Source organism: Mobula birostris, chromosome 9, assembly GCF_030028105.1.
Source record: "Mobula birostris isolate sMobBir1 chromosome 9, sMobBir1.hap1, whole genome shotgun sequence".
Classification (NCBI taxonomy): domain Eukaryota; kingdom Metazoa; phylum Chordata; class Chondrichthyes; order Myliobatiformes; family Myliobatidae; genus Mobula; species Mobula birostris.
The window spans coordinates 1,778,461-1,794,494 of record NC_092378.1 but is presented as its reverse complement, the minus strand read 5'-3'; the positions used below and the strand labels follow the sequence as shown (position 1 = coordinate 1,794,494).

At 46.4% G+C, this 16,034-nt stretch overlaps 2 protein-coding genes across 2 annotated transcripts in view; one reads left to right on the top strand and one right to left on the bottom strand.

Moving 5' to 3' along the window:
* LOC140202477 (NADH-cytochrome b5 reductase 3-like) overlaps nucleotides 1-8,568 on the bottom strand; it is a 30,169-nt gene extending 21,601 nt beyond the window's left edge. Inside the window, exons 1-2 of the mRNA XM_072267361.1 lie at nucleotides 8,495-8,568; nucleotides 2,920-3,048 (exon numbers count right to left, since the gene is read on the bottom strand). Of these exons, the coding sequence (XP_072123462.1) occupies nucleotides 2,920-3,048; nucleotides 8,495-8,515 (150 nt within the window). The 5' untranslated portion in view covers nucleotides 8,516-8,568. The remainder of the gene's footprint in view (nucleotides 1-2,919; nucleotides 3,049-8,494) is intronic.
* Nucleotides 8,569-8,701: 133 nt separating this feature from the next.
* Nucleotides 8,702-16,034, top strand: part of endouc (endonuclease, polyU-specific C) — a 46,914-nt gene continuing 39,581 nt past the window's right edge. Inside the window, exon 1 of the mRNA XM_072267354.1 lies at nucleotides 8,702-8,789. Coding sequence (XP_072123455.1) covers nucleotides 8,779-8,789 — 11 coding nt within the window. The 5' untranslated portion in view covers nucleotides 8,702-8,778. The remainder of the gene's footprint in view (nucleotides 8,790-16,034) is intronic.

Below are 16,034 nucleotides of genomic sequence, written 5' to 3'. Positions count from 1 at the left end.
TTAAGAGACTCCTGGACAGGTACATGGAACTCAGAAAAATAGAGGGCTATGGGTAACCCTAGGTAATTTCTAAGATAAGGACACGTTCGGCATAGCTTTGTGGGCCAAAGGGTCTGTATTATGCTGTAGGGTTTCTATGTTCTATTCCATCATGGCTGATTTTTTTTTAATCCCTCCCTATCCCATTCTCCTACCTTCTCCCCATAACCTTTGGTGGTTTGACTAACCCATCAACCTCTGCTTTAGAAATGTCTCAACAGCTGTCCATAGCAATGAATTCCACAGATTCACCACCCTCTGCATCAAGAAATTTCTTCTCATCTCTGTTCTAAATGAATGTCCCTCTATTCTGAGGCTATGCCCAGTCCTAGACTCACCCACAATAGGAAACATTCTCTCCTTATCCACCCTGTCTAGGCCTTTCAATATTTGATAGGTTTCAATGAGATTCCTCATTTCTTCTTCTAAACCATGCAATACAGGCCTAGAGCCATCAAATGCTCCTCATACTGATACTCTTTCATTCCTGGAATCATTCTCATGAACCTCCTCTGGACGATCTCCAACTGCAACACATCTTTTTCTTAGATAAGAGACCGAAAAATACTCACAATACTCTGTACAGTCTGACCAAAGCCTTATAAAGCCTCAGCATCACATCCTTGCTCTCATATCCTAGTCCTTTTGAAATGAATGCTAACATTTGCCTTCAAGCTGCAAGTTGACCTTTAGGGAATCCTGCACAAAGACTCCCAAGTCCCTCTGAGTTCTGAATTTTCTCCATTTAGAAAATGGTCAACACATTTACTCCTTCTACCAAAGAGCATAACCATACACTTTCAAACACCATATTCCATTTGCCACGCAGTTGACTATCCTCTCAATCTGTCCAAGTCCTTCTGCAGATTGCCTACTTCAACACTACCTGCCCCTCAACCTATCTTCATATCATCCGCAAGCCTGGCCACAAGGCCATCACTTCCATCATCCAAATCATTGACATATAACATGCAAACAGTCCCAATACTGACCCTGCACACCACCACCAGGCACCGGCAGTTAACCAGAATAGGTTCCCTTTATTCACACTCTTAGCTTCCTGCCAGTCAGCCAACCTTTCCTGTAATACCATGGGCTCTTATCTTGTTAAGCAGCATCATGTGTGGCACCTGTCAAAGCCCTCCTGAAAATCCAAGTAAATGACATCCACTGATTCCCTTTTGTCTATCCTGCTTGTTATTTCCTCAAAGAATTCCAGATTTGTCAGGCAAGATTTCCCCTTAAGGAAACCATTCTGACTTTGGCCTACTTTATCATGTTACTCCAAGTACACTGAAATCTCTTCTGTAATAATTGACTCCAACATCTTCCCAACCATTGAGGACAGACTGACTGGTCTATAATTTCCTTTCTTCCACCTCCCTCCCTTCTTAAAGAGTACAGTGACATTTGCAATTTTCCACTCCTCTGGAACCATTCCAGATCTAGAGATTCTTGAGAGATCAATGCCTATGTCTCCATAATCAAGCAGACAGCTGGAGATTTTCTCCCCAAGGCAGAAAGGGCTAAAGTATAGAAGGGATGTTAGGGATAGGTCTTTTTTTTTTAAATACAGAATGCTGGGTGCATGGAACACCTCGTCAGGGATTTTGGTAGATACATTAGGGACATTTAAAAAACTTTGATAGGCGCCTGGAGAGTTATGTAGGAGGGAAGGATTAGTTTGATCTAAGAGTAGGTTAAAAGTTCAGCCAAAAGCCGGTATTGTTCTATGTTCTAAAGCTTTCTCCTCTAAAGGGGGCCAAAACAACGAGTGCTTACTCCTCTCCATTGATACTGCATGACCTCCTGAGTTCCTCCAGCACTTTTCGTGAGTTGGTCAAGATTTCTAGCATCTGCAGAATCTCTTGTGCATTAACGTGTTTTATTGGATTAGTTCAGAGGGAGTCGGTGGTATTTATAGACCACCAACTTCCCATGAACAGCCTTCAGACACAACCCTGATCTCTGGTGTCTGGTGAGCCACAGCGGTTGCTCAGTAACGGGGTGTGAAACAGTCCACAACACCGCTGGCATGGCTGCTACCGAGCAGTCCAACTACACATTCCTTCCTGCTGACTCTCCGTGTATAAACTGGACCGGCCTCTGACATTCGTGTGCAGGAATCCAGGATTGGCGAAGCATTGGTCTCAGAGGGTCAGAGGGCTGCAGAGATCAAAGATGGGCAAAACCTGGTAAATAAATGTGGGGATCTTACAACCCAGCCGTTGCCAGATCAACACTCACAGGAGGGACATTTCTTTTCCCAGAGGACATCAACCCGATCATTTTGTAGAGGCTATTTTGTAGTTTCACTCCAAAAATGTAATACAATTTTTTAAAATGCAATTTCACTTGGATTGCAACAATGTTGTCATAAGATTTGAGAATTTCTACAGGTGTACTGTGGAGAACATTCTGACTGATTGCCTCAGTGGGGGGGACCATTGCAGAGGATCAGAACAACCTGCAGAGGGTTGTAAGCTCAGCCAGCCCATCAGGGTACTGGCCTCCCCACCATTGAGGACATCTTCAAGGAATGGCGGCACAAAAAGGCGGCATTCATCAAAAAGGAACATCGCCCTCTTCTCATTGCTATCATCAGGAAGGAAGTAAAGGAGACTGAAACAGTTTCTTCACTCAGTCATCAGACTTTTGAATGGACAATGAACCTCACTACTTTTGTAAGACTTCATATATATTTATGGTAACTTAATAGTACTGTTTTATATTTTTCATTGTACTGCTGCTGCAAAGTAACAAATTTCACGACACGTCAGTGGTAATAAACCTGATTCTGATTCTTTCTGCCTGGGTCACGAACCCAGCTACTCCTCCAGTACCTCTAACAGCAAAGTCCAGTCTCTCAACTCCACTCACCTCCTTATCGATCAGTCTCAATGCATATTTGACATTTGGGTCTTCGAGTGTGATTGGCGGACCTGTTTTCTTGAGACCAAGTATCTTCAGGAAAATGTTAACCAGTGACTTCAGAAAGGAGACAAGAGCCTGGAGAACAACCAGAGAAAATTGGACATGTCAGCACACCAAGTGGACGGCCCCACATTCAGCTGTTCTCCGGTGATTGGCACCTCAACGACCAACTTGGGAGGTTGGTGTAACCCAACTCCACACATGTTCAGGACCATAACTGACCTCTGGACAAGAGCAAGAGCTGGCTGAAACTTTAGTCACTAGAATACAGGAGACTTTGGGGTGAATTCAAAGAGATGCAAACACTCACAAGGGGCAGAGACAGGGTGAAAGTGCACAGTCTTTTTCTCAGGATTGGGGAATCAAGAACCAGAGGGCACAGGTTTAAGGAGAGAGGGGAGAGATTTAATAGAGACCCAAGGGCAATTTTTTCATGCAGAAGGTGGAACAAGCTACCAGAAAAACTTGTTAAGATTTAAAGACACTTGGATAGGTACGTGGACAGAAAACAGTTATGGAACAAATATAGGCAAATGAAACTAGGGCAGCTGGGCATCATGATCAGCATGGGCCAGTTGGGCTGATGGGCCTGTTTCCTCGCTGTACAAACCTGTGACCACATGTATTAATTTCAATTCACTCACCAGAGAAACCTGTGCCCTGCTAGACCCTCACAGCCCATGCTCTGCCACTGGGTTCCTCCAATGTCTGAAGACCCTCAAACTACCTTCCACTGTTCATCTGACCCAAGCTAGGACACCCATCCAGGAGACAGACCCAACTCCAAACCAGACCAAAGAAGAGAACCATAACAGTTCAACTCAAAGTCCTTGATGTGTACCTTACAGCTTCCAGAATCGTCCACCTCCCACACAACATCTAAACCCAAGTCACGGTTGAGCCCACTAGAGGATCAGGTATTCTGGATTGGGAGTTGTACAATGAACCAGAATTAATCAGAGGCCTGAAGGTAAAAGGACCCTTAGGGCAAATGATCACAATATGATCAAATTCACACTGAAATTTGAGAAAGAGAAGCTAAAGTCAGATGTATTGGTATTACTGTGAAGTAAAGGGAATTACAGAGGCATGAAAGAGGAGTTAACCAGAATTGATTGGAAAAGAACACTGGCAGGGATGACGGCAGAGTACCAATGGCTGGAATTTCTGAAAGCAATTCAGAAGGCATAGAATATATTCATCCCAAAGAGGAAGAAGTATTCTAAAGGAAAGATGACACAACCATGGTTAACAAGAGAAGTCAATGCCAGCAGAGAGGACATATAAGAGGAGCAAAAATTAGTGGGACATTAGAGGATGGGGAAGCTTTCAAACAGAACAGAAGGCAACTGAAGTAGTTATTAAGGTAAAAATGGAATACTGAAGTAAGATAGCCAATAATATTACAGAGGATATCAAAAGTTTCTTCAGATACAAATAGTGTAAAAGAGGGGTGAGAATGAATATTGGACCGCTGGAAATGATGCTGGAGAGATAGTAATGTGGAACAATGAAATGACAGACAAACTGAGTAAGTATTTTCCATCAGTCTTCACTGTGGAAGACACTGGCAGTATGGTGAAAATTCCAGGTGTCAGAAGGCATGAAGTGTGTGAAGTTACTATAACAAGAAAGAAGGTTCTTGGGAAACTTAGAGGTCTGAAGGTAGAACCTTTACCTGGACCAGATGGTGTACAACCCAGTGTTCTGAAAGAGGTGGCTGAAGAGACTGGGGGGGCATTAGTGATAATCTTTCAAGAACCACTGGAAAATTGCAAATGTCACTCCATTCTACAAGAAGGGAAAGAGGCAGAAGAAAGGAAACTCGAGACCAGTTAGTCTGACCTCAGCAGTTGGGAAGATGTTGGAGTCAATTATTAAGGATGAGGTCTCAGGGTACTTGGAGGTACATGATAAAATAGGCTGTAGTCAGCATGGTTTCCTCAAGGGAAAATCCTGCCTGACAAATCTGCCGGAATTATTTGAAGGAATAACAAGCAGGATAGACAAAGGAGAAGTGGTTGATGTGCATGCCACACGAGGCTGTTTAACAAGCTACAAGCCCATTGTACTACAGAAAAAGATTCTAGCATGAATAAAGCAATGGCTGATTGGCAGGAGGCAAAGAGTGGGAATAAAGGGAGCATTTTCTGGCTGGCTGGTGGTGACTAGTGGTGTCCCACAGGGGTCTGTGTTGGGACTAATTCTTTTTACGATACTTGTCAATGATTTGGATGATGGAATTGATGGCTTTGTAGCAAAGTTTGCAGATGATATGAAGATAGGTGGAAGGGCAGGCAGTCTTAAGGAAGTTGAAAGGCTAAAAAGGACTTTTACAGATTAGGAAAATGGGCAAAGAAATGGCAGATGGAATACAGTGTCAGAAAGTATATGCTCATGCCCTTTGGTAGAAGAAATGAAGGGGTTGATTATTTTCTAAATGGAGAGAAAATACAAAAAACTGAGATGCAAAGGGACTTGGGAGTCCTTGTGCAGGATTCCCTAAAGGTTAATTTACAGGTTGAGTCTGTGTGGAGGAAGGTAAATGTAATATTAGCATTCATTTCAAGAGGACTAGAATATAAAAGCAAAGATGTAATGTTGAGACTTTATAAAGCACTGATGAGGCCTCACTTGGAGTATTGTGATGAGGTTTGGGCCCCTTATCTTAGAAAGGATATGCTAAAAATGGAGAGAGTTCAAAGGAGATTCATAAAAATAATTCCAGGGGTTAAATAGCTCATCATATGAAGAGCATTTGATGGCTCTGGGCCTGTATTCACTACAATTCAGAAGAATAAGGGGTGACCTCATTGAAACCTATCGAATGGCGAAAGACCCTGACAGAGTGGAGGTGGAGAGGATGTTTCCTATGGTGGGAGAGTAAGACCAGGGGACACAGCCTCAGAATAGAGGGGCATCCTTTTGGAACAGAGATGAGGAGAACTTTCTTTAGCCAGAGAGTGGTGAATATCTGGAGTTCTTTGCCACAGGTGGCTGTGGAGGACCAGTTTTTATGTATATTTAAGGCAGAGGTTGACAGATTCTTGATTGGTCAGGGCATGAAGGGATATGGGGAGAAGACAGGAGATTAGGGCTGAAAGGAAGATTGGATAAGCTGAGATGAAATGGCAGAGCAGACTCGATGAGCCAAATTCTGCTCCTGTATCTTATGGTGTTATAACTCTGGGCCTGTGCTCAAGCCCAAAGGGACATGTAACCATACACTTGTATACCACCAAATGAAACAACGTTCCACTGGACCAATATGCACAACACAGTACATATAACACACACACACACACACACAACACGTAGTAATAGTACCACAAATAATAAGGTGCATTTATGACACGTGAAAAAATAAATGGTATAACACTATTGGCGCTTCATGCATGAGATCTGGCTGGTGTCAGAGAGTTCGGGAGTCTCACAGTCTGGGGGAAGAAGCTGTTTCCCATCCTAACAGTTCTTGTCCTGACACTACAGTACCACCTGTCTGATGGTAGGGGGTCAAAGAGATTGTGGGACAGATGGAAGGGATCACTGAGAATGTTATGGCCTTTGTGTACGCAGTGCTCCTGATTCATGGAAAAGAGACGCCACTCATCCCCTCAGCAGCCCTGGTGATGCTTTGTAGGGACTTGTGATCAGACGTCTTATCATTCCCGTACCCGACGGTGATGCAGCTGGTCACAACATTCTCAATGGTGCTCCTTTAAAAATTGTTTAGATTGTGTGGGGGGGTCTCACTTGCCTAAATCTCCACAGGAAGTGGAGACACAGCTGACCAAGGGAGTGGTGTTGAGGGACCAGGTGTGATGGTGGTGCTGGAATCCATGGTGACACTTGTGAGCTGCTCCCAGCACATCCCTGGGTATACTGGTCATGAAGACAAGTAACACATTTCACCGTACGTGTGATAAATGAATGAATGGTTTGGGATGGTTCACACCGGAGTACAGGGCTGACATTATATACACTTACAAAGTTATGAGGAGCAGGGCATGGACAAACTACAGTTACAGTATTTTCCCCCAGGGTGAGGAAATCTAAATCCAGAGGCATAGGTTGAAGGTGAGGGGAGAGAGATTGAAAAGAAACTTGGTGTAAATTTACCCACAGAGTGTGGGTGGATGTGTGGAACAAGCTACCAGAAGAATTGGGACTGGTAGCTACGTCTCAGAAGCATTTGGACAGCCGGACACAGGACAAAAGCAGGGAAACAGTTGGGTATGTTGGTCAGCGGGGACAGGTCGAGTCAAAGGGCTGGCTTCCAGCGGAGCTCAGCACCAGCCAGAGTTCAGAGAGGCTGCACAGCCACTCGCTACCCTACCCCATCAATTCACTGCAAGGAGAGGGGATGGCTCATCTCCACGCCTCCTCCTCACACCTCCACCATTCCATTCCGCTGTTCTCCGCACACTCCTCAACTCTCCATTCTCTCACCCCACCCTCCAATGCCCCATCTCATTTCCCCTGCCTATGCCCCTCAGTCAACTCACCCCATTCCCCTACCCTCCTCTTCCCCCATTCCCCCACCCTCCTCTTCCCCCATTCCCCCACATCTCCTCTCCATTTCCCATCTCCTCTCCCCATTTCCCCACATCTCCTCTCCCCATTCCCCCACATCTCCTCTCCCCATTCCCCCCGCATCTCCCCTCTCCCCATTCCCCCCGCATCTCCCCTCTCCCCATTCCCCCCGCATCTCCATTCTCCCCATTCCCCCTGCATCTTTTCTCCCCATTCCCCCACATCTCCATTCTCCCCATTCCCCCCGCATCTCCATTCCCCCCCATCCTCTCCCCCATTCCCTCTGCATCTTCTCTCCCCATTCCCCCACATCTCCCCTCTCCCCATCCCCTCCATATCTCCATTCTCCCCATTCCCCCGTATCTCCTCCCTCCATTCCCCGCAACTCCATTCTCCCCCATTCCCCCCGCATCTCCATTCTCCCCCATTCCCCCATCCCCATTCTCCCCCATCCCCCCGCATCTCCATTCTCCCCCATTCCCCCCATCTCCATTCTCCCCCATCCCCCCCGCATCTCCATTCTCCCCCATCCCCCGCATCTCCATTCTCCCCCATCCCCCGCATCTCCATTCTCCCCCATCCCCCGCATCTCCATTCTCCCGCATCTCCATTCTCCCCCATCCCCCCATCTCCATTCTCCCCCATCCCCCGCATCTCCATTCTCCCGCATCTCCCGCATCTCCATTCTCCCCCATTCCCCCATCTCCATTCTCCCCCATCCCCCGCATCTCCATTCTCCCGCATCTCCATTCTCCCCCATTCCCCCATCTCCATTCTCCCCCATCCCCCCCGCATCTCCATTCTCCCGCATCTCCCCTCCCCATCCCTATCTCCTCTATTTCCCCCGCACCTCCCCTAACCCACCTTTCCCCCCTTCCCGCTGTCTCTCCCCACCCTCTCCTCCCTGCGCCTATTCGACCTACCCCTCCATCCCTCTCAATCATTCCCATTTCCCCCTCCCTCCTTCCCCTCAACCGCAGCCCCTCACCGCCACCACTCGGCCCAACATTGTCCGTCTGCTGCTCTCGCTCCGACACAAAGTGACCACACCCCGGTCCCGCCCCTTCCCTTCCTTTAAATTAATTGGTCTCCTCCCCTTCCTCTCCGATCCTTATTGGTTTGCAGCTAACCAATCGTCGTGTGCCCACTCTCCAGTCACCGGGACTCCAGCCATTGGGAGGCGGGATTAGTGCCGTGGCTCCGCCTTGTGTCTGAAGCCGTTCGCCGAATCGCCAATTTCGGTGTTGGTTGGCGGCGCAGCGGGAACTGAGAATGGCGTCGGGGTGAGTGAGTGAGGAGGAGGGAGGAGGAGGAGGAGGAGGGAGGAGACCGGTATCCCGCCCCGCCCGATCACACCCCTCCCGCTGCACCGCTACCCAGCCTGGGGGTCGCGCTTTACACCGCTAACCAACTTCCGGGTTTAAACCGTTATCTAGGCTCTCCGCTGTTGGTACATCCTTATCCTAATCTGTACTCCTGGCTGCGCCGTTACGCCGGGTTTGCACCGCGGTCCGGGCTGTTTCCGCCGTTATTGCACCGTTAGTCGGACATCGGTTTTAAGTGGGACTCCTTTATTCCCACTCATTGCCTCCAATCAGCCAATACATAGTCATAGTCATACTTTATTGATCCCGGGGGAAACTGGTTTTCATTACAGTTGCACCATAAATAATAAATAGTAATAGCACCATAAATAGTTAAATAGTAATATGTAAATTATGCCAGTAAATTATGAAATAAATCCAGGACCAGCCTATCGGCTCAGGGTGTCTGACCCTCCAAGGGAGGAGTTGTAAAGTTTGATGGCCACAGGCAGGAATGACTTCCTATGACGCTCTGTGTTGCATCTCGGTGGAATGAGTCTCTGGCTGAATGTACTCCTGTGCCCACCCAGTACATTATGTAGTGGATGGGAGACATTGACCAAGAATGCATGCAACTTGGACAGCATCCTCTTTTCAGACACCACCGTCAGAGAGTCCAGTTCCATCCCCACAACATCACTGGCCTTACCAATGAGTTTGTTGATTCTGTTGGTGTCTGCTACCCTCAGCCTGCTGCCCCAGCACACAACAGCAAACATGATAGCACTGGCCACCACAGACTCGTAGAACATCCTCAACATCGTCCGGCAGATGTTTAAGGACCTCAGTCTCCTCAGGAAATAGAAACGGCTCTGACCCTTGTAGACAGCATCAGTGTTCTTTGACCAGTCCAGTTTATTGTCAATTGTATGGAAAATGTGTTGGCTGGGGGCTGACAACAGATGACTCATGTGGGGGATGGGCAGGGGCCACAATGTCAAATCTGTTAAAGAACAGGTAAGTTCGTTGGCCCTGTCCATACTGCCTTCAGCTCCTCTGTTGCTGGTTTGCCAGAACCCAGTGATGGTCCTCATCCCCCTCCAGACCTCTCTCATGTTGCTCAGCTGGAGTTTCCACTCAAGCTTCCTCCTGTACCTGTCTTCAGCCTCCCTGATCCTGGCTTTCAGGTCCCTCTGTATTGCCCTCAGCTCCTCCCTATTTCCATCTCTAAACGCCCCCTTTTTAGCATTCAGGACGCCCTTAATGTCCTTTGTTACCCATGGCTTGTTATTTGAATAACAAAGGACAGTTCTTGTCGGAACATTGCAGTCCACACAGAAGTTGATGTGATCAGTGATGAACTCTGTGAGCCCATGGTTGTACTAGTTTTCCATTTGAGTATTTCTTTATTTTTGCAATACATCTATCCTGCACCTTCCTCATTTTTCCCAGAAATTCAGGCCATTGCTGCTCTGCTGTCATCTCTGCCAGCATCTCCTTCCAATTTACTTTGGCCAACTCCTCTCTCGTACCACAGTAATTTCCCTTACTCCACTGAAATACTGCTTTGTCAAGCTTTACTTTCTGCCTATCAAATTTCAAGTTGAACCCAATCATTCTGTGATCACTGGCTCCTAAGGGTTCCTTTACTTTAAGCTCCCTAATCATCTCTGATTCATTACGTAACACCCAATCCAGTATAACTGATCCTCTAATAGGCTCAACAACAAACTGCTCCTGAAAAGCCATCTCACAGGCATTCAACAAATTCATTCTTGAGATCCATCACCAACCTGATTTTTCCAAACTACCTCCATGTTAAAATCTCCCATGAGTATCATAACATTGCCCTTCACGCAACTTCATTCAGCTTCATTCACCACAACAATGAACTTTTCCCACAAACTATGGACTCAGTTTCAAGAACGTGTGCTCAATATTTATCGCTTAATTGTTATTATTATTTTGTTGGTACTTACTGTGAATGCTCACAAGAAAATTAGTCTCAGGGTTGCATATGGTGACATATGTAATTTGATAAAAATGTAGTTTGAACTTTGTGGTTCCTTTGTTCATGAAAAGTGGTGGCAACAATGAGATGCTAATTACAGAGAGTGTATCGTCATTTCCACAGTACATGTGTGCACAGGTTGTAGACCATTGGAGAATGAGGGGAAATCTTTTATAGAGGTATTGTATCCAAAATTGCAAAGGGTATAGATTGAGTAAATGTCTGCAGGCTTCCCCTGGTTAGGTGAGACTGGAACTAGAGGTGATAGGTTTAGAGTGGAATGTGAAATATTTCTGGGGAACATTTTCACTCAGGGTGGTGTGAGTGTGGGGCGAGCTAGGTACACAGATGGGAAGGGTATGGAGGGCTGTGGTCCAAGTGCAGGTTGATGGGACTTGGCAGGAAAACAGACTGGCGAGCACTAGATGGTCTGAAGGGCCTTTTTTTTTACTCTGATAGTCTATGACGCCACAACTATGACACAGGTGCAGTGAAAATCTTAATCGTAGCAGCATCAACAGGTACACAGTTTGTAAAGAGCATTCATAAAGGGAAAAAAACATGAAGGAAGCAGATTTTGTGTGACTTTCAAGAAAACATAATTAGTACACTCATTATCATTATTATGTGCTCTGTTGTGTGACGTGACCGATCGTGGTCTTACCCATGACCGTAATTGTTCTTGACAAATTTTTCTACCGAAATGGTTTGTCATTGCCGGCTGCTGGGCAGTGACTTTACAAGACGGGTCATCCCAGCCTTTATTAATACTCTTTAGAGATTGTCTCGCAGACACGAGGAACTCTGCAGATGCTGGAAATTCAAGCAAAACACACAAAAAATGCTGGTGATAGTCTCTTAGTATCTCTTCTTTCAGTTAGTGCTGACGAAGGGTCCTGGCCCGAAACATCGACTGTACCTCTTCCTATAGATGCTGCCTGGCTTGCTGCATTCACCAGCATTTTTTGTGTGTGTTGTTAGAGATTGTCTGCCTGGTGTCAGTGGTCGCATAACCACGACTTGTGATATACATCAGCTGTTCATACGACCATCCACCACCTGCTCCCACGGCTCCCCGGGACACTGTTCGAGGGCTCAGCAAGTGCTGCATTTTGCCCAAGGGTGACCTGAAGGCTAGCAGAGGGACGGAATCCCTTATACCTCCTTTGGTAGAGATGTATCTCTACCCTGCCACCCAAAGTCTATTTTAGTGCAAATTGGCATGGTGTTGCTAAGCTGTAGTGATTAGGGTTGTGCCAGCTGGTTCAAGAATTGAATGGTTGAAGGGAAATAGCTGTTCCCGAACTTGGTGATGTGGGACTTCAAGCTTCTGTACTTCCTGCTTGATGGGGCTGTGAGAAGATAGCATGGCTGAGATGGTGGGGGTCTTTAATAATGAATGCTGCCTCATTGAGGCATCACCTCCTGTTGATACGACCAATGGTGAGGAGGGATGTGCAGTTGATATATTGAGCAGAGTCTGCAGTTTCCTGCAACAACTTGTGTTCCTGTGCATTGAAATTGTTGTACCGGACGACTGACCATAGACAGATACAGCATTGGAAAGGCTTTCGGCCCATAATGCTGTGCCAGTGCTGATACTAATTTATGCTAAATGTCCTCCTACACATATCATCCATATCTCTCTATTCCCTTCATATTCATGGGTCTGTCTAAAAGCCTATTAAATTCCACCAAACTGCCTACTTCCACTACCACTCCTGGTAACCCATTCCACTGTCACTTGTGTGAAAACAAAACTTCCCCCTGTAACCTCTACTTTTTGACATTACCACCCTGGGGAAAAGATTCTATTCTATCTATGGCTCTAATAGTTTTAAAAACCTCGATCAGGTCTCCCCTCAGTCCCTGACACTCTAGGAAGAAGGACTCGTGTCTCTCCGATCCCTCCTTATAGCTTATATTCTCTGCTCCAGGCCACATACTCGGTGTTAACTTTCCTGAGGGTCTTGTGTCCAGCATATATTGGTGCAGTTACAAAGAAGGCACAACAGCAGCTATACTTTATCAGGAGTTTGAGGAGATATGGTATGCCACCAAAGATGCTCGCAAATTTCTACAGATGACCCATGGAGGGGCTACATCACTGTCTGGTATGGTGGTTGGGGGGTCTACACAGGATTGAAATAAGCTGCAGAAAGTTGTAAACTTAAACTAGCTCCATCATGGGCACCTGCCTCCCCAGCAATGAGGACACCTTCAAAAGGCAGCCCCCATCATTAAGGACCCCCATCACCCAGGACATGCCCTCTTCTCATTGCTACCATCAAGAGGAAATTACAAGAGCCTGAAGAGAGACACTCGACAATTCAGGAACAGCTTCGTCCCCTCTGCCATCAGATTTCTGAATGGACATTGAACCCACGAATACTACCTCATTACTTTGTTGGCACTACTTTATTATGCTGCATAACAACAAATTTCGTGGTATTTGCTGGTGATTTCTGAACCTCTCTGTACCCACTCCGCAGTCTCCACATCCTTTCTCTAATGGAGTGACCAGAACTGCATACAATATTCCAAATGAGAACTGACTAAAGTTTTATATAGCTAAAGCATGACTTCCTTACTCCCACTGCCCCACCAATGAGAGCACACATGCCATGTGCCTGATGCATCCAGTCAGGATATTTTCAACAGAGCATCTGTGGAAGTTGGTTAGAGTGTTTGGTGACAAGCCAAATCTCCTTCAGGATTCAAGATGACTATGCTTTGTATGGCCTCCCTGTCTGCTGCAGTGCGGTTTCTGTACCATGGAGTGGTACGGTTTGTTAAGATGCCTTCCACCGTGTGCCTGTGGAAGTGTATAGTCCAGCTGTCTTCAGCCTCCTCAGAAAGTAGAGGCATTGGTGAGCTTTCCTGATTGTGTAGAAGGTGTTCTGGGACCATGAGAGGTGTGCACTCCCTGGAGTTTGAAACTGCTTGCAGTTTTCACTACTGTGCCGCCAATGTAAAGAGGGGTGTGAGTGGTGGGAGTTCTCCTGAAGTCAATAAGATCTCCTTTTGTCTTGCTGATATTAAGGAGGTTGTCTAGCCCTTCCGCAGAGCTGTGGTCCCTCATCCCTGGACTAATTCCTTCTACACTCTCTTCACAGCCTCCATATCTGTCTTTTATAACTTAAAGCATATTTCCAATGGAGATAATGGTGGCCATCATCATCTCGGTGCCCTTCTTCTCTCCGTCTTGTTTTACGGCGGTTGGCACCCAGCGTAATGGTGCATTACCGCCACCTTCTGCTCCAGAGTGTGCAACAGACTTACATTCTAAATCCCTTCACCCAATCACACACACACACATACATACCCTAACCTACACTTTATCCTCCCATCTTTGGCCATCCTAGTACCCTATTCCTGCTTATCCATCATATCCTATGTAAAAAAAAAACCTTGTATCCATTAAGAAAACTAAAAATATCCTGACCTGTGCTTTCTCACCCATGCCCAGCAACCCTTTTAATGTGAATTCCTGCACCCCCAATTCCCTTAGATTGATTATCATGATCTCTCTCTGTATCCCATACTTCCTGCAACTCAGAACTACATGTTCTACTGATGCCTCTACCTGACATTCCTCACACAATCCTGTCTGGTGTTTCCCTATCATTTTCAATGTTTTATTTAACGCACAGTGCCCCAGCTGTAACCTAGTCCACACGGTTTCCTCTCTTCTGTATCCACTACCTACCCTAGTACCATCACCTCGGTGCCCAAGAGGGTGACAGTAACCTGCCTCAGTGATTACCATTCAGTGGCACTGACCTCTATATGAAGAGCTTTCAGTAGCCGGATATGGATCATGTTATATCCCATCTTCCTGCTACATTGGACCCTTCCTAGTCCACTTATCGCTCAAATTGGTTCTCTGATGATATCTTAGCCTCTGAACTCCACACTATCCTGTCCCATCTGGAAAGTGGTACCTCATGCTAAGATGCTATTTATTGACTCAGCTCAGTGTTTAATACGATCATCGCTCAGAAGCTAGTGGGTATAATGTCCACGTTGGGTCGCAAGACCTCTTTTTGTAGTTGGATTCTGCATTTCTTGACACACAGGCCAGGGTCAGTCCGTATTGGCAGAAACGTCTGTAGCTCCATCGCTCTGAGCACCAGTGCTCTTCGTGCTGCATGCTCAGCTTGCTGCTGATGCACGACTGCATTGCTAGATCCAGCTGAAGTGGAATCATCAAGTTTGTTGATGACACATCATTGCTTGGCCTCAATAATGACAACAGTGGGATGGCATTCACAGGGGAGGAAGAGCAGCTGGTAGAATGGTGCAAGTCTCATTGTGGACAAGATCAAAGAGATGATTGTGGTTTCGACCTGCCCTCACTCCATATATGCGGCTCCTCCATGGAGAGAGTTAGGAGCACCAAGTTTCTGTGAGTGCACATAACAGTTCACCTGCTCCCCCAACACTGCCTCTTTGGTCAAGAAAACACAGCAGTGTCTCCACTTCCTTAGGAGACTGAGATGAGCACGGCCCTCCCACCCCCATTGTAACCAGTTTTTACAGGAGTACCATCAGGAGTGTCCTGACCTGCTGCATCACCATTTAGTACGGGAATTGCAAGGTATCTGACCACAAGACCCTACAAAGGATTGTGAGGACTGCTGAGAGGATGATCGGGGTCTCTCTTTCATCCATTAGAAATATTTAAAAGCAGTGCTGTGTTTGCAGGGCCCTCTGTACTGTCAATGATCCCTCCCATCTGTCCAACCATCTCTTTAACCCTCTACCATCAAGCAGAAGGTACCATAGCATTATGACAACATGAGAAACAGCTTCTTCTCCCAGGCCATTAGACGAAGCTTACTGCTATCACCCTAATCATGTACAAAGTGCCCTGAGGATTTATCCACCCTAATTTCCCTCAAGGTAGCAAACTGCTCATCTGTAATCTGTATAGGGTCCATGACCACACTGCTGCATTGTCTCACGTTTATAGACTCTGTACCCATTTCCCAAATCAATACAGATCCAAAAAAATCCATTTAAGATCTACATCTCTTTCAGCTCCACGCCTGGATTACCACTCTGACCTTCCAGAGGACCGATTTTGTCCCTTGCAATCCTTCTGCTTTTAATGTATCTGTAGAATCACTTGGGATTCTCCTTCACCTTGTGTGCAAGAGGAACCTCGTGTCTTCCTTTAGCCCTCTTCATTTCCCTAAACCTTGTACTCC